Source organism: Pteropus alecto, unplaced genomic scaffold, assembly GCF_000325575.1.
Source record: "Pteropus alecto unplaced genomic scaffold, ASM32557v1 scaffold79, whole genome shotgun sequence".
Lineage (NCBI taxonomy): Eukaryota > Metazoa > Chordata > Mammalia > Chiroptera > Pteropodidae > Pteropus > Pteropus alecto.
The window spans coordinates 14,401,085-14,419,421 of NW_006494612.1; the positions used below are offsets into that span (position 1 = coordinate 14,401,085).

General features: G+C 34.9%; 1 protein-coding gene across 1 annotated transcript; it reads left to right on the top strand.

Annotated features, from left to right (window-relative positions):
* The first annotated feature begins 9,302 nt into the window (after positions 1 to 9,302).
* Positions 9,303 to 12,956, top strand: FABP7 (fatty acid binding protein 7). Its single transcript, XM_006926135.1, has 4 exons — positions 9,303 to 9,469; positions 9,915 to 10,087; positions 10,711 to 10,812; positions 12,618 to 12,956. Exons 1-4 carry the CDS (start codon positions 9,397 to 9,399, stop codon positions 12,666 to 12,668), a joined length of 399 nt encoding a protein of 132 aa, XP_006926197.1. The 5' UTR covers positions 9,303 to 9,396; the 3' UTR covers positions 12,669 to 12,956.
* Positions 12,957 to 18,337: the final 5,381 nt, after the last annotated feature.

Here is an 18,337-nt window from a genome sequence, read left to right on the forward strand (position 1 = left end):
CGACATGCCAAATAGATATTTTTTTTTTCCTTTTGTTTGCTTTGATAAATCAATCATTTTTAAGGGTATACTCTTATTCTCTGTCTTCAGGATATTGTGCCCTCTACTTTTTTGATAAATATGTCCACAGATTTCATGCTGCATTTGATTATTATTCTCCTTTTTAAATAAAGAGAACCATTTATCTAGACCTGGGGTTTGTTACAGACAATGGAAGTGAATTTTTTTTTCTCTTTCTATTAAACTTGTTGCCAAGGTCGTGACTAATAGAACCTCTTCTTCTCAGACAGAGAAGCTATCTGAGCTAGCTGAGCTCACCTAGAGGATGGGTTGATAAGATCAGCTACCAGTTGTGAATCAACTGACATGAGTTGGAATATTCTTCTGCCCTCACTGCCTAACTCTCTGATGCTTTTAACATATTATATGCAAGAAAAACTACCAATTCATAATTTACTGCTTTAAGTGGTTTTTAAGTATATCTTCAAGATGATAGTATAAGGAAATCACATTTATTAGTGTGCAATATGCTACTTCTGGTCCTCTAATTTCAAGGACTTAGAGGGAAAAGACAGAGAGTGCAGGAAAGAGAGAACCGAATTATAATAGTCCAGACGGTTAAGAACCCAAATGTTTAAACTTTAAAACTCTTAGTTAAAAATATAGGTGATTATCTTTTGTAACTTGGATAGGCTGTTTCCTTAAACAAAACACAAACACATTGACCATAAAATAAAACATTAATAAATTTAGCAATATTAAAAGTAAGAAATTTGGGCCATGAAAAGTTACAAATGGGCAGAAGATATTCATGACACCCACACTCTAAAATGATTAGAATCAATAATGTGCAATAAGAAAAGCACAACCTACTCGAAAATGGTCAGATGATGAACACACGTTTCACAGAGGAAGAAATCAGAGACCAATAAACACATAAAGAGATGTTTTCCTCAGTGATTATGAAAATGCAAATCAAGACAAAATTAATTATCAGCTTATATGCTTCTGATTGATCAACATTAAAAAGCCTGCCAATACGTTTGGGGGCAGATGTGAATCTACTGGTGAAGGCCAAAACTGGTGAGTCCAGTCTGAAAAATAATTTGGCATTATTTTCTAAAATTGAAGGTTAACCTGTATCTCAATGATTTCAATTCAAGGTATGTACTTCCCAAAAAATATTGCAAATGTAAAAGTTAATTCCCAGGATATTATATAATGACGTAAACATTTTATAAAGGTAAGGAAACTACAGTAATATATATTTTAGGAAAATATATAGATACAATGAAACTAAATAAAGCAAGTACACAATGAACATTAGATTCAGAAAGATGGATATTTGGGGTTGGAGAAAGCAGGTAAATAGATGCAGAAAAGCATGTGGTTGCTGACGAAGTACTAGGCTTTGTTTTGGATAAAAGGTTCACTGTGTTTGTTCATAAATTAATAAAAATAATTAATTATGTAGATAACCAAGTAATAAAAATTGGCCCTCTATGGACAAATGATAAGACTATGACATTAACCAAGGAATATGATTAAACTAACTTTGTGTTCTAAATACTAGCCAGATTGCATTAGAATTTTCTCTTAAGGAAGGAGCTGTCTTTTGTTGGGAAATACTTTAATAATCAATTAACACTGTAGTTATGCCAAAGAAATAAAAGAGATGATTAAAACACTCTGGATTATAAATGAACAGGAATTTGGTTGTAGGAAAAAAAAATGAGGAAAAGAGTGAGAATGTTATACCATTTAAACAAAGATTTTTTTGTTTTTTTGCAATGTAAACTTTGTCTACCCAAAACTTTAGGAAAATGTGCCAAATTTGCAAATATCTCTGTGGAAATGAAGCAAAGAGTGTTCTGCATCTGTCTGGTGTGGTACAAAACAGATCGAGCACATGAGGATCGCAAGGCCGTACCCTGAAATTTTCCATTGTTGGCAATAACAATGTAGAGGTGACTCACAAAAACTCATCTCAGGAAATTTAATGATATCCTGATGATGACAGGGACTTCCACAGGACATTATAAGGTTTTCCAAATAATGTTATCTACCCATCTTCAATTTTGATTTAAATATTACAGATTAGGGATAAAAGCAGCATATACTCTCCAAGATTTAACAGTCTTCCAAAACTGTTGCTCATTTATAATTAAGAAATTATAAAAAAATTATATGGTATAATTTATATACTTAAATCTTTTTGTAAGCCCTATTTGTAAAAACGTAAATACACAAAATTCATTATCATATATGTTTTACATAGAGTCTATACTTTCTTTAATAATGAGTACTTTCTTATATAGAGCAAAATGACAAGAAAAAAATAAATTCAGTGAGTGTGTTTAAGATCCAGAAACACCTTAACTTGTCAAAATTTCTTCATAGAATCCTTCATATGTATTTACGTCACAAATGTCATTTTCAGGATATTAAATATTTCCAAATGGATAAGAAATTAATATAAAAAGCAAAAAAAATAAATAAATTCTGGCATATTCTTAACAATTTCAAATGGAGGCTCACCCTTCAGCAAATTGATGAGTACAAACATTTGTAAAGTTATTTCCATCTGCTTAAAAACAACAAAAATAATATAATCATAATAATAGTTTCAACTGATTTTTCCATTCTAAAAAAGTTGCTCTGGGAATGAAAAGAAAATGAATTACTACCCCAACGTTATTTTATTAAAATTTTATATTGTTAGCATTCAAAGATATGCTTAAAATAATGTTTTCCAATCAGCTATTAGGTGAAAAATACCACAAATCTCAATGGCCCATTTATAATTTGTAATGATGTTATTGATCAAACTATGTTAAGAGCTGCTCCAATATCTTGAAAATAATGTGCTGCAAAGACTTAAAATTGAGATAGAAAACATTTATCTAAGAATTCTGTTTCTTTTATAAAATGAGTATAAAAATATCTTACTCATCCGAAGGCACATGCAAACCATTTGCTCTCTTGAGATAAAACTTTTCTATGTCCTCAGAAATGTCTCAGTATAAATTAACAGAGAACTAATTAAATTTATGGGTCCTGAAAATTTGTATTATGATTGAGGATACACCCTATCACAACACAGAACTTTCATATTAGCACTGGTTTAACATATTTCATTCTTAAGATAGTTGGGTCATGTCTCTTCTTTGCTGAGTATGCAATAACACATTATGTTTAATTCAGAGGCACCCTTGGTATGAGTCACATACAATTTCTGGAATCATCGGTAGGATCAAGGAGCTGGTACCATTTCTGGTCTCCTATTCTTGTTTTGTATTTAACACTGAAGAAATATTAGAATGCAAATTTATTAATATGATTCTGACAGACTGGAATATACTATTTATAAGTCATTAAATTCATTAGCATATATAGAATTTCAACCTAAAATTCTGTTTTTCACTACAAAGTCCAGACTTAGCCCAGACTACCTATATCAAAATCTTTTGGATATCCTTGAAATCTGCATTATTATGAATCCAGGTGATTCTAATGGTCATTCAGTGTTAGGAACTACTACTCTAGAATATTTTCAGACATACAAGACCTCTATCTTTTTTTTTTTTTTTTAAATTCTCCCTTCTTAACAAATACCCTTAGAACATAACCAATCATTTCTGAGTAGTGAATGGGGTAAGGTAGATTGACTCACCTGACCTCTGTTTCCACTGCCTTCTGTGACCCTCTCTGCTTTGCGGAGACAACAGGGAGTGAAACAACAGTTCCCCAACTCCCTTACACCTAGACTTAATTTAGGTCATGCCTATTATAAGTACTTATGTAAGACTTGAATTCAAAATTAGTTAAGTGGTGAAAAGGAATGCATCCAAGGCATCCATTTTGTTATTGAGATCTGGTCCATGTTGGCATGGCTCTGGAGTCAACATTTCTGAGTGAAGCTCCCTCATTCGTGGATGACAGTGTTAAAGAAGGACATTTTTTAACAGGAGGTAGGAAAACAGTCTCCTGATTCCTCAGCTTTGAGATTATAAGATAACTTTTTTCTTCATAGGTCAGTTTCTGAGACAGGGTGGTGTGTTCTGGGAATATTTCTGAAAGCTCAGCTTAGCATAAAGCCGTCTTTCAACTATTCTAAGAATTTTGTAAGCATCGAATTCCCTATATTTTGCCCTGTTAAAAATAGCTAGAGAGATTTTTTTAATCTTCAGCTGATCTCGGATTAATACCTTCCTTTTATAGCTACCTGTCTGATAATCATTACTTGAAGCTTACTTTGGCATTTCATATGCAAAGATAACAACAGAGATCTTCAAGGATTATAAGACATCCACTCCCTTAGAAAAAAGAAAATCTAAATTTATGATTTACAAATGATAATAACCCAACCAGAGGATCCATTAAAAGAACAATTTCCATGTACACTCATTGACACCAGATTTCCACATATAGAATGTCACAAAAGTCTCCTCCACTTTCATTTGGTAAATCCATTGTGCATTTTAATGTTTTCTCAGGCTATACTATGTGCTTTTACTTTGAAGGAAGAAACCTAAAAGCAATGAGCATTAATTTTCTCACAAAATTAACATGACAGAAAGGAGGAGATGGTTTAGATATCCCTCCTGGGGGATTATGTGCATTGCAAAGAGAGACAAAGTTTGGATAGAAACTTGGAAAAGACTGTATGTATAATGGTTCGAATTTTTACTTTTTTAAAGTTCTCCGATTCTCCATGTCCACTCTCATATTTATTCATACTTTAACAGTTGTTGAACAAACACTGTGGACTTTACACAGTGCTAAACAATATAGAGTACAATGGAGAATAAAGAACATAAATGCTAAAATAGATGCTTAAGGGAACTTGTATTCTAATGGGGGAGTGAATAATAAATAATTGATTACAAACGGATTTAATTAAAATTATAGTATGCTTAAAAAGACAAATAAAACCAGGGAGTGACATAATTGGTATTCTGATTCAGTCTTCCTTTAAGAAATAATATTTGAGATTACCTCTAACAAACAAGTATAAGTTAAGTGGGGGGCTGGAGAGGAGTGTTTTCTTGGCAGAGTTGTGGCCTAGGAATGGCCTGAGGAGAGAAGGGTCTCAAAACTTTCATAACAGACCTGAAACCAAGTTCTTTCCCAAGTCACTTTGTCAGATATGGAAATGAGTAAAAGTCTGCCTTTACATTTTATAACCCCCAGAAATATGAAGAGTGGAATATTTAAATAATAGGAGGTAAAGGGGGAAAAAAACTTCAGAAAATAAGAAAAAATTAGGACATTGTAAAGATAGTCAGTACCTCATCAGATGGTCTTTATTAGCCTTTCATTCTCCAGGAGAGAAGTGCACTTCTTTTCAAGAGTCTGCCACACCTGGAGGTGCATCTTCTCTCTGGTCTAGTCCACATTTTAAAAAGTGCAATAATATAAAAATTTCACAACACCGAGGGACATATAATTCACAGTCCCTCCCGCCTCCTATCAAATTCCATTACTCATATTGCATTAATTCCTGCTTGAAGGTTGGAATTTTCATCACTCCTGGCACCTAAACCTGTGGACTTTATACCTGGTTTAGCTGGTTGTTTGGGGTCAGGGGGTATGATGATAGGTGTGCCCATGATAGATAGTTAACTCTTAGGGAACTTTGTACCACTGTTACAGCAAAGGGAATTGTCTGATCCTATCTATTACCTATCATGAGATAGATTGCAATCACATTGTGTATTTGCATATTTCCAAATACAGAAATATTTTATTACCATTTTATTTTGTGTAATCTAGTAACAAAATGAACCTCAGGCAAGTATTTGAATGTTATCTAACCTCTCTTGGTACAGATCCTTGGATATATTATGAGATATAACGTATGGCTTTGATTGGCTTAGTTCACTCAAGAGCAGTGATAAATATTTATTAATACCCTCTGTTAAGAAGGAAAAATTGCGATAAAGCAGATGCCAGAAGATTCAGCTCTATGTGGAAATTTCGCCAAGATTTCCCAAAGCAATTTTTATTCATTCTTTTTATTTCACTATTAAAAAAATCTTTGTAATGTATCCTTTAGAGTGCTTATTGCCATTAGTTAATGCAAAAGGTGATAGCTCTAAAAGAGGGGTGAATCTGTCACACCCTTCCTTTGTTTTTAAGTCTGTGGATATACTTGTATTATGAAAGCCACAGCAAAATCATAGGTTACTCTTAGATTTAAGAAAATTAGAAAAAAAGATATCTATTAGTTGACTCCTCCTTAGCACAACATAGTGTCTCCTTTACTTTTTCACTTTCTCTTTTATTAAATCTTCATTAATCAGAGCAAATAACCTATGATTTGAAAACAACCATTCTTAGGGATAAATATATTACATCCTGACTAATTAAAAATAGTAAGTTTAAATGTGTCAGTTTAGAAAATTACAAAATATTAAAATGACTTTTGAAAAAATTTCTACTATAGACATCTGTATAAACAATATTCTCTTCTGCTTATTACTAAACTAATATACAACAGAGAATACTGTCTCTAAATATCTGGGCTTTCATGTTTGACATAGGTATGAAATAATCAGAATTTCAGAAATATATGCTTTAAGTTAAAATATATATATTATCAGCTCATATATTTTACCTAAAGAGCAGAAAAAATAAAGGAGTATAAACACATATTTCAGCACCACGATCTTAGCACCTGCTCTTCAGCACCTGTTCTTAATAATCTTAAATTTTCAGACTGAAAAATAAATGATTTACTATATTTTAGAATAACACTTAAACATTCTACAGTTTAAACATGTTATATTAAAAAGAACGTATAAGAATATTTTGATGTAAAAATAAATTGGTCTGAGAAACTCTACCACAGAGAATGTTTGCATAAATGGATTAATTAGTCATCTAGATTTAGCAATAGAAAGAATTTATAAAAAGTTCATAGCTTCAAGGACTTGGTTTAAGGCCTTAAATGATGTCAGAGGGGTATAAATGGTTTCATGTCAGGCTTTTCATAGTGGCCTCTGATATCTTCAGACTTATGTCAGCACAACATCAAGTCCAAGTTGGTCCCCATCCCAGGGTTAACATCACTGACTGAAAACCCTGGGTTCCAGATCAGCATCTGCCTGCTTGCCCCAGCAGATCTGTGTCAAAGCTCAAGCCTGCAGGCAGGGTGCCTGTTGGGAAGGGGAGGAAGGGTAGACTTTGAGTCCTGGCTGGGATGACGGGCCAGGCTGTAGGCATCATTTGATTTATAACTTTTATTGTTTAGACAAATGGCATGTTTGGATTCTTACTCCAAATCTTGCAAATGTCAGGGGCCTGGATTAGGTGATGTTAGATATTTCGCTCTCTAACCTGAGAGCAGCAGGAGAGGGACAGGGTAAAGTTTAGATTTTTAAAAATAGCTTGACTGTGGTATAACTGACATAAAATTAATTGCACATATTTAATGTGTACACCTGATAGATTTTGACAGACCAATGAAATTGTCATCACAATAAAAAAAATGAGAATAAAATTCTGAAGAACACATATTCAACAAATGACTTTTGTCTAAACTGTATAAAAAACTCTTAAAATTCCGTAAAGAGACAAACAATACAATTAAAAATGGACAAAATATTTGAACAGTCATTTCACCAAAGAAGATATACAAATGTCAGAGAAGCGCATGAAAAGGTGCTCAACACCATTAGTCACTAGGAAGATGCAGATTTGTATTTTAAAAGGTCACTTAGGCTTCCCTTCAGTGTAAGGATTAGAGATCAGGAAAGGCTTCAGAAAGAACAGTTAAGGGGTTATTGACATAGAACTAGTAAAAGAGAGTGGTTGCTTGAGTTAAGATGGTGGTCGTGGAGATAGGGGGAGAATGACAAATTAGGGAAATACTCAGGAAGTTAAATAGATAGGCCCTGACATTGACTTTGATTTTAGAGAGTAAAATGTTAGAAATGACTTCACATTTTCTGGCTTATACGATTAGGTGGATGATGGTGCCATTCACAAACATAGGGAAGTCTAGAGGAAGACGGGGTGTGAAGAAAAATTAAACTTATATTAAATAAGCACTTTTGAGGTACTTTTGAGACACCAAAGTAGAATCGTGGAGCAGGCAATTGGAGTAAGATGCGTTCTTAGGGTTCGTCAATTTAGATTCCCCTGTTCTGTCCCCATGAAAGGGAAGGAACCTGCTTTCTCTCCATGGTCTAAACTAGTGAAGCAAGAAGAACCTCTTGGTAAAGGAGAGGTTAAAAGGCCTTTTTTAAAATACTCTACTTGGAAACCTCGAGGCACTTTACCAATCTTGAGGTACTTTGAGCCAGGACAAAGTGAAGCCAAAGCTCTTCTGAGTCTCACTGCTCCTCCATTTCCTAGCATACCCGCTTTGCGAACTCCCAACTTATATGTAGATTGCATTTATATAATTGCGGCCTCAGAAAATCAAAAAAATTCTACAGCGCAGGTCATTTAAAATCTTACTAAATGACCTGTCCAGTTTTCCATGTGGATTATAGAATCTGTTGAAGGAAGTAAAAATAAAAAAAAGCATTATTTTCTTTCTTTTTTACCTAATTAGTGAATTCTAACCATACCCTTCTTTAGATCCCTTTTCCATCCCAATCTGGTTCTCACATTCTTAGAAAGAACAACGGGATCTTTAAATTCACTCAGTTTGTGTTGGGAAAGAGGCCAAAATTAGTTAGTGTCCCATTGATAGTCAGAGTAGCCTTCTAGCAGTACAATCTAGGGAAGGCATTTACCCCTCTTCCCCTCCTCTTTTCCTAGTTTGGCATATTCTAGCTTGTGTTTTGCTCTCCCGATAAATATGAGAGAAAATAAAAGACACTATTCAGCTTTCCTTGTCTGAAAAGTTTGGCATTTCAGTGGTTTTCTTTAAAGAGGGGTCTTCATTTGTAACCAGCTTTGCCATTAACGGAAATCAATCTGAATGTCCTATTGTGCATCTTTTTTCTTTCCTCACAGTCTGAAATTGCCTTTGCCAAGTTTTCGAGCTGAACCTGAAAGACCCTCTCATTTTCCCGTTCTCTGCCTCCAGCCCCATTGAATCCTCAAAGAGCTTTCTCAGGCAGAAGGGCTGCAGTGTGAGGACTGGGAGAAACTCGACCTACTCCGCTAACCCAGTGGCCTGAGCCAATCACAAAGAGGATTGGAACCTCACTTGAGCCTCCTTTTCTTTCCCTCCCCCTGCAACAGCCTCCTAGAAAAGACTCTGGAGGGGTGTGTTTGCAGTTTAAATCCTTGGCTTTCTGCCCACCTCTTTTCCAAATAAGAAGGCAGGAGCTGCTACAAGGTGCAAAGGGTTCTTCTAAATTTCAGTGGCAATAGGATCCCAAGATCTTTGCTGCTGTCTCTTTTATCTGTCTTCAAAGCTAACGGTTAAGAACAAGGATGGTGGAGGCTTTCTGTGCTACCTGGAAGCTGACAGACAGTCAGAACTTTGATGAATACATGAAGGCTCTAGGTGGGTAAAAATAAAATGTGGTGTTCTCTTCTTGATCTACCATTTCATCTGCTTGCAGAATCCTTTTTTCACCCATTAGATTGGCGAGCGACAAAGACAGATCACGTTGTCATAATTGGATCCTAGGCTATGTATTTCCCAGGGAATGGATTTTTAATGCCGTAGTTGCCTTTCTTGCCCAGGGCCAAATAATGGTGCGTTTGGTAGCCTGGAGAATATGAAGCTTCTGTGCCTTTGCCATTTTCTCTTCAGCATCCACTTATTGTTTGTGCCTCCAAATAACTATCCACTTATTACAGCTCAGTAGTTGTATTGCGGATTAATGGGCTAAACATGCTCTAGTGAAACTTACACTTTAGGACCTGAGTTCCAAAATAGGAAAACAGTTTCTTGCTTTGTGAGTTGTTTTGGAAGTTGCAACTGACTGTATTGCTTTCTATTTTAGGTGTGGGCTTTGCCACTAGGCAGGTAGGAAATGTGACTAAACCAACAGTGATCATCAGTCAGGAAGGGGACAAAGTGGTGATCAGGACTCAAAGCACATTTAAGAACACAGAGATTAGTTTCCATCTGGGAGAAGAATTTGATGAAACTACTGCAGATGATAGAAACTGTAAGGTAAGAAGCCACTTCTTTGCAGTGGGGATAGGGAGGAGGGAATAAAAGAGAGATTCTTCATACTACTTTTCTTAGATGGTAAGTAATGTTCTCAGTATTTCAATGCACAGAGAAGGACATCAAGGTTAATTCTGCATTCTAGCATGCATAGGTTATGATCTGTACAATGTTTACTTGGCTACAGTTTAAATCTTGAATCTATATCTTACTGTATGTTTTCATATTATATATCAAACCTGTATTTCAGAAAGTATTCATTTAAAAGAATGATTGCATTTTATTTCATCTCTCTGACCGCCTCATATTGACTAAGTAAACAGTTTGCCTCATTCTAAGGCTTTGTTTAAAGGAGAAGGAGGACTAGTCCAAAAGCACTTGTTCAGGATTTTGACTTCTAATATATGAAGTTTTTGTATCTAAATGTACACATTTTTATCAAGTTATGAATTATTTAAGTTTACATAATAATGACTCTAGAAGCAATAGAAGATATGGTACTAATATGATAATTAGCCAATTATGATTTATTCGATCATACAATTCTTTCAAAAATCATTTGACTTGAATATCAGAAATCATATCTGTACCAATTGCTGTGTTCTGCATTTTGTTGTTGTTCTCAGTCTGTTGTTAGCCTCGATGGAGACAAACTTGTCCATGTACAGAAATGGGATGGCAAAGAAACAAATTTTGTAAGAGAAATTAAGGATGGCAAAATGGTTATGGTAAGTAATGGCAATTCTCTCTTCCTCCTTCCTTGGGTTTTACCCCTCCCCCTTTTCCAATCTCCTTCCCTCTCCCTCCCCTCTCCCCATCTGCTACTTCACTCCCTTTCCTCTTCTTCCCTCCCTCTCCTTCCCTGCCTCCTTCCCTGCCTCCTTCCCTCCTTCCTCCCTCCCTCCCTCCCTTCCTTCTAATAACATTAACTCATTAGCAAGGTTCCTTAACAAGTGTAAAACAGAAGACATAAAAAAGATCTTAGCTAAGGCTCTGCTTCTTTAATTACAGAAAAAATATTCTTCGTGCAATTTTAAAAAGTTGCCATTAATTTAGCTAAAATTCGTGTGTCAAAAGAAGAATTTTTGTAGGATTACTGCGAATGCTAATCCTCAAATGAAATCTAAATATAAAGCCAATAATCATGAAAATATATAAAGATGATTGATATTCCTATAAGAATATCAAGCTTGCTGGATCTCAGAAAAATTACTGTATAGCTCCTGTAATAAAGAAGATATCTTTAAACATTTTATATTTTAGTTTATAAAGGTTATGGAAGTTCAGTGTAGATAATTTAGAATATAACATACAAGTATAACAAAAATATAAAAATCTTAATTTCTCCTCAAAGAGAACAATTTTGATATTATTTCCATCTAGTCTTTCTTTTAATGCATAAGGTACCTTTTACAAGTACCTATCAACACTGGTGGTCATGTAAAAATTATAAAATAGAAAATAATTAAAAATAATTTCTCTAATGCTGGAGTAACATCATAAACTGGAAAAATAGCAGAGAGGGTTTTTGTTATTTTAGAAAATTGACTTGTTTCCTCTCTTCTCCTCAACTACTGCAACCAGAGCTGTTCTAGATTGAGATGTAGGGCTTACATATTCATATGTCTTTTCACGAGTGGAAGTGTGGTAGGGTGCAGAGGGACAGTTTTTCTTTCATGAAAGCAAATATTTGCTCACATTTTTCTTCAGTGATAATCAAAAGAAAGGATTCATTTCTAAAAGATTCAATCTGAATTTTCCTTTATGCTTTAACCTCTATTTTTTCCCCGATACATAAAATAGGGTAACTCAATTTTGACTATATGACTGATCAGGCAAAATTAAGTTCAGAAAAGGAGATTAAAACAATGTATGATAAGGGCTCAGTATACTCTTGAAAATCACATTACTATATAAAAATAATGAACACTAAAAAAACCAAAAATTTTTAAAAGAGGTTTTACAGCAATTCTTCAAGTTGGATTTTACATAAGTACCCATGTTTCATGTTATACCATCTAACTACCAAGGTTCACATAGGCTAAAGCATGACAGCCATGTGCATTTACCTTTTCCCGCTGATTTTGGAATAAGTCATTGCAGATACCACTTGCTCAAATGATTTGGATTTTCTAAAAACTTTTTGAAAGTTATGTAAGTCATGAATTGAAAACTGTTAGAAAAACCTACTACAAACTTCTTTCACTTTTGAAGCAGTTAGCTTATTTGGTCTAATTACTCTGATAATCTAAGGCAAAATGAATTCTTTTGACCTGAATCTAGATAGTTAATCTAAGTTTTTGTTTCATTTTCCTTTTAGAGACATCAACTATATACACATTTTATCCACTCAGTAAATATAAAGGTTTCTTTTCTTTTTGTTTTAAGAAATAAAGAACGCATGCAACATTTAATATTTGTAAATGCCTTTATTCTTTTGCATAATATTGAAATCATATATATGAAAACCTTTAAAAATTTCAGCTACGAATGTTCCTGCATAAAAGATTTGATTATCTTTTGAATCTTTCAGACTCTTACTTTTGGTGATGTAGTTGCTGTTCGCCACTATGAGAAGGCATAGCAAGGTTCCTGATCCCGGCTGGAGAAGCTCTACGATTTTTCTGTTTACTCAAGTCTCAGTATTATCCTACAATGACAGTACAGCTGATCACTAATTAGAAGGTTATCCTTGGTGTGAAGGTGAAAAATGGTGATTTAAAAACTTGTTTTAAAAACCTGTTACTTTAGGCAACTAGCTCAATTTTGATCTGCAAATTTATCATGTTTTATAATTTGTATTAAAATTTTAAGCTACATTTTTAAAATTAAAAGGTGAATACATTTTATAATTTCCATTGGAATAAAAATCTTATACTCATGAGAAATATTGTTGTTGTTTTTAGTATCACTAATCTAGGTGGAAATTGCATGTTAGAATTTTAAATAAAATAATCTTTTTTTCTGGCATAAAGTGAGGCTGGAAAAGTTAGCACTTTGTTTAAAATACTAATTAAAAAATAAGCAGAAGACTGAGGAAGTGTGGATAAACCACAGTTTTTGGCTAGGATGCAAAGACATTGTTATGGTGGGTTGTGTAACACAAATGACTTCTTGCTATTAGAAAAGGGCAGCCTGAAGAAGCAAAATGATATGCATGAAAATGTCTTCGTAAAAGATAAATATAATCAAAGTATCGTCTAATTAAAATTTCATATAATTTAAATTTCTTATTGAAAGTTAAATAGAAAAAGGAGTGAATTTTATCATGGATTATAAAAATATGTCTTCGGACAAGTACATTGAGCTGAACTAAGTCCATAAGAATGCTAAAATGGAGTGTGTGTAGAGTGTGCATGAAGGCATTCACATTCCTTTTGTGTGGGAGTTGTAGGAACTGAGTTAACCAAAGGGAATCAAGTAAATATCTGTAACTGGCTAGGATCTGCATTTGTAAAGTACAAACATGTTATTTTATATTGCATTATTTGCAAAATGCTTATTATATATTTTCTCAAACCTACAATGTGAAGCAGGTAAGGCAGATATTACTATTTTTACTTTACTAATGAGGAAGCTGAAGATTAGTTTTACATGCCTAAGTTCTCATGACTAGTGAATACCAAGAACTGGAAATCTTGAAATTTTCCTCTTTATTTTCTCTCAAAAATTAATATTTCAACTTTTTTTCTGAAATAAAATATGTAAGATTTTATATTCTCTGATAATTCCTTAGGAAGTCTTCTCTATTAGCCTCTGGGGGTAGGGAGTTGGGAAAGGGTAAATATTTTTCAGGACAAATATGCAACATTAATTTTTTAATCAACCCAGTGATTTCAGTAAATTTTTATAAGTTAATTCAAGGTCCAATTAACATATACATATGTTACGTTAATAACATATATATGTTAACATATATATATGGACACTTCCTTTAACTTACACAATTTACCACAATGATACATTATTACTTTAAGTACTATAATGGAGAGTAGAAAAATCTAAATTGTGGTTATAGGATTTAACACAGGAATGTGCAATTATTACTGAATGTCAAGATTAAGATTGTCTAGCTAAGATTACCATTCCTAAAATTATAGCCTACTTTTGTCTTTAAAAGGTATGACCTCATAATTCTACTTTTGGGTATTCATCTGAAGAAATCCAAAACACTAGTTTGAAAAGATATATGTATTCTTATGTTCATTCCAGAATTATTTACAATAGTGAAGATATGGGAGCAACAAAAGTATCCATCAATAGATGACTGAAGAAGATGTGGTACATATATACAGTGGAATATTACTTGGCCATAAAAAAGAATGAAATCTTACCAATTGTGACAACATGGATGGACCTAGAGGTTATTATGCTAAATGAAATAGGTCAGAATGACAAATACCATATAATTTCACTTCGATGTGGAATCTATAAAACAAACAGAAACAGACTCATAGATACAGAGAACAAACCGATGGTTGCCAGATTGAGGGAGAGGGGTCAGAAGGCTGGGTAAAAAAGGTGAAGGGATTAAGAAATACGAATTGGCAGTTACAAAATAGTCATGGGGATGTAAGGTACAGCATAGGAAATGTAGTCAATAATATTATAAGAACTATGTATAGTGCAAGGTGGATATTGGACTTATCAGAAGGGGGATCACTTCTGAAGTTATATAAATGCCTAACCACTATGCTGTACCGCTTCTCCTGGAGGACTACTTTCTCTTGGTTGACTTCAGCCTATGCTCTGGTAGAAGCACAGATTCTGGCCTGTCTAATTCTTAAAGATACAAGGCCAAGGATGGGGATTCAGCTTCAGGTCATTATACTTAGGCTAAATAATATCTTTCTGGCATTTATTTCCATAATAGCTGTCTTACGGAGTAAAGAATGGAAGTTTCTGGGTGGCTTAAATAGGAAACGAAGTTATACTGGGCTAAAAGATCAAGAGTTTTAGTGATGGGACAAATGCGTTTCTCTGGGAAGATAATTAACAGATACATTTGCTTCCTAAATGTTTACAAGACAGTTGCAAATAATTTTTCTCCAAGCCATATTCTTCTGTCTCATATAGTAATCTGTCAATGTGCTAATTTTACCTTTTTTTTTTTTTCTGTTAAAAAAATAAAAAATAGCAAGACCAAAGGCAATTTGACTAATAGGCCCTGGAAGAACATTTCTGAAACTCCAAGATTCCAAATATAGAAACTAGGCTAAAGGCTATCTTGTGACATTTAATTATGGAAACTTGATAGCAAGCAGCAGCTCCCCACTCTCACAGGAGTTCTCTCTCACCCAGATATATACCCTCAAGACACCCAGAACATAAGGACCCACAAAAACCCAGGTTTGAGGTACCCAGAGATGTTGAGGCACTGTGCTTCTTAGAGAGTGGGTATAAAGGAAAGCAAAAAAAGCAGAGAGAGTAGAAGGGAGAATGATGTTTCTACCCATTAATTTCAGTATATTGTACATTCAGGATTTCAAGAATTTCTTAGATTTCAAAATATGTATGCCATTTTTATGCTTACTTAAGAATTATTTCACAAGCAATTTTTTTCCTGGCTTATTGGGAAATGAAAACAAAGTGAAAATTGCTATTTTTTTTTTACAGTTTTTCTATTTTTCAAAATGTTTGGACTAGAACCACTAAGTTATTTTGCTGTCTTTACAGTTGCTTTCTCTCATCCGTCCATCATTTTTTTTTTTTCCCCGCTGTTTTCCTCCATACTCTTGTGGTTGTGGACTGAGAAACTAGCAACGGCTCACTGCCCAATGCTCATAGAAGCCAATATTATGACATCGGTTTTTGAGAAGAGAAAAGGCCTTATTGCATGACTGATGAGCAAGGACATAAGAGGCAAGGCTTAAACTGGTTTCCCTGATCCAAGGTTCAGGGTGAGTTTTAAACAGTGAGGGGGAACAGGCTGGTATGCAGAAGTGCTGACAGAGCCGATTTCAATTTGAGGGTTTGGGAATTTGACTGTTTATGGTAAAATATGGTAAGGGGCTTCCGCACCAGATCTTCTGGACAAAAAACGCTTTGCTTCTGAAAGGGTTCTGGTGCTCAAGTTCTTGTCATGTCCCAGTCCTTTGGTTCCATGGCGTGGGGAGTGGGGCGGGGAGTGAGACTTTGGTTCAGATGAAACTGGAGGTCAAAGTTTTCTCTTCTGTGCAAGCTTCAGTTTGGGCATGACTTGCAGTTTTGGTCTGTTATCTCTGAAAAAGCAGCTCAGCATCTTGTTAGAAACAGACTAAGACCAGTTTGAGCTGGTTCTGCAGTTACACAAGGACCATTTTGTCCACTATTGGAAAGTACTTTCATTCTCCAAAGACTTTTGAATCATCCTAAAGCTGAGGTGGGACTTGAACTAACCTGGCAGGACTTGAAACAAAATACAGTTACATTGATTCCCATTTCAAAGCCCCTTTCATGATAAACATTCCTATTTTATTACACAGGACACAAAATAAGGTTTTCTCTAATAGGAAACAAATATACTTCACAATATCTTTTACGAGGTTAGTTATTCTGGAGGGTATTTTCCTATCCAAAGGAATTCTATACCCTAAAAATGTAAACTATGTGTTTCTTTACTTAAAGGGGTCAGCATCCTCATAAATGGTATTGAAAGGTACACAGAATTCGAGGCAGTTCAAAAATCTTGGCTCCTTAGTAAGACTAAATATTGTTAAACAAACAAAATTCAACCAAGTAAATTCGAAGCTCTAATTAGCTTTTTTGATTAATAAATTGGGCAGCACCACACCTAGGAACTAGAAGCATTCTCCACGGGGCAGTACAAAATAAAAGGCTTTTATAAGAATAACGGTGGGGCAAGGGAGCTATTAACAAAAGAAAACAAAGGATTCTTTTTAGAGCTAGACTTCTTTGGGAGGGTGGGGAAGGGCAAGGTTTGTTTGTTTGTTTGTTTGTTTGTTTGTTTGTTTTACCATGTAGATTCCTCTACTTTCTTGGGGGTTTGGGGGGGAGGATGGGGGAGAATGGAGAGGGCCCAAGTGACAGACTACTTTACTGGTGCTTGACCAGAAAATTCCAGACTAGTTGATTAATATTCTGTTTCTGGGAGAGTTTGAATCTGCAAATCAGATACCAATCTAGGTTTGGTATCATGGGCTTTTAGCATGAGACACCACTTTGGGCTCTGGGTTTTGTCTTTAACAGTATCTTCAAAAATTCTTTGGAAGAGTAAAATCAACAGGCTCTATTTATGATTTTCATGCATCTCTGGAATGCATAAATCATGATTCTGAGACATTGTTCTAACTCAGTTGTTAAAAACAAATAAACTGTTAAATAGAAAAAAAATCACGGGCCCAAAATGGCCTCACTTGTGCTAAAGCTCATGATACCAAGCCTAGATTTAATACCAGACCCATTATTGTTTCAGTTTCTCCGGAAATACACTCTTAATCAACCATCTGGAATTTTCTGGTAAACACCAAAGAGGTAATCTGTCGTTTGAACTCTCTTCACCCCACCCTACCCCTAGAAAGATGCAATTTGCATGATAAAAACTCTTGCTCTTCCCCACCCTCCCAATCTAATTTTAAAAATCATCCTTTCTTTTGTTCCTAGCTTCCTTGTTCCACATTTCTTTTGATAAAAACTTTTCCTTTTGTACAACCCCTCCGGGTCCTTTCTAATTGTTAGACAGCACGCTGCCTAATTGATGGATCACTTAATAAAACCAATTTAATCTTCGATTTACTTGAATTTTTTTTTTTTAAGAAACAAAACTGCAAAACCCAGTGTATTGGAGCAGTGGTTATGGAACGTCATCATCACTTTAGCAACACCCCGAGGCTGTTGTGAAAACACAAATTACTGGGCTCCACCCCCTGAGTTTCTGATGCAATAGGGCTGGAGTGAGACAGGGAATTTTCGCCTCTAACTAGAATTCTCAGGTAATGCTGATGCTGCTAGCTTAGGGACAACACTTTGAGAACCACAGTGCTATCCAAAACTTCTGCCTATTTCCTCCAAATCAGGATACTACAAGGTTTTCTGCATCACTTCTGTGGTTTAGGGACAGGTGGCATTTAGGAAAAGATGATCTGCTTGGGGCTGACCCAAACACATTCCTTCCCAGGCTAATCACTGACTCCAAGAAGCCAAAAGGCAAGTAATCGTTAGACAGCGGCTGAAGGTCAGGCTAACCGAGTTCTTGCAGACTCTGCCCTCGCACGTGACCGCTGGGCGTCTACACCTCTTTGCGTCTTCTGCTTC

Excerpts from the sequence above, each read along its gene's own strand:
- FABP7 (XM_006926135.1), top strand. The coding sequence starts at position 9,397 with ATGGTGGAGGCTTTCTGTGCTACCTGGAAGCTGACAGACAGTCAGAAC. Across the intron at positions 9,470-9,914 it reads TGAATACATGAAGGCTCTAG|GTGTGGGCTTTGCCACTAGG; the intron begins GTGGGTAAAAAT and ends TTTCTATTTTAG. Across the intron at positions 10,088-10,710 it reads CAGATGATAGAAACTGTAAG|TCTGTTGTTAGCCTCGATGG; the intron begins GTAAGAAGCCAC and ends TGTTGTTCTCAG.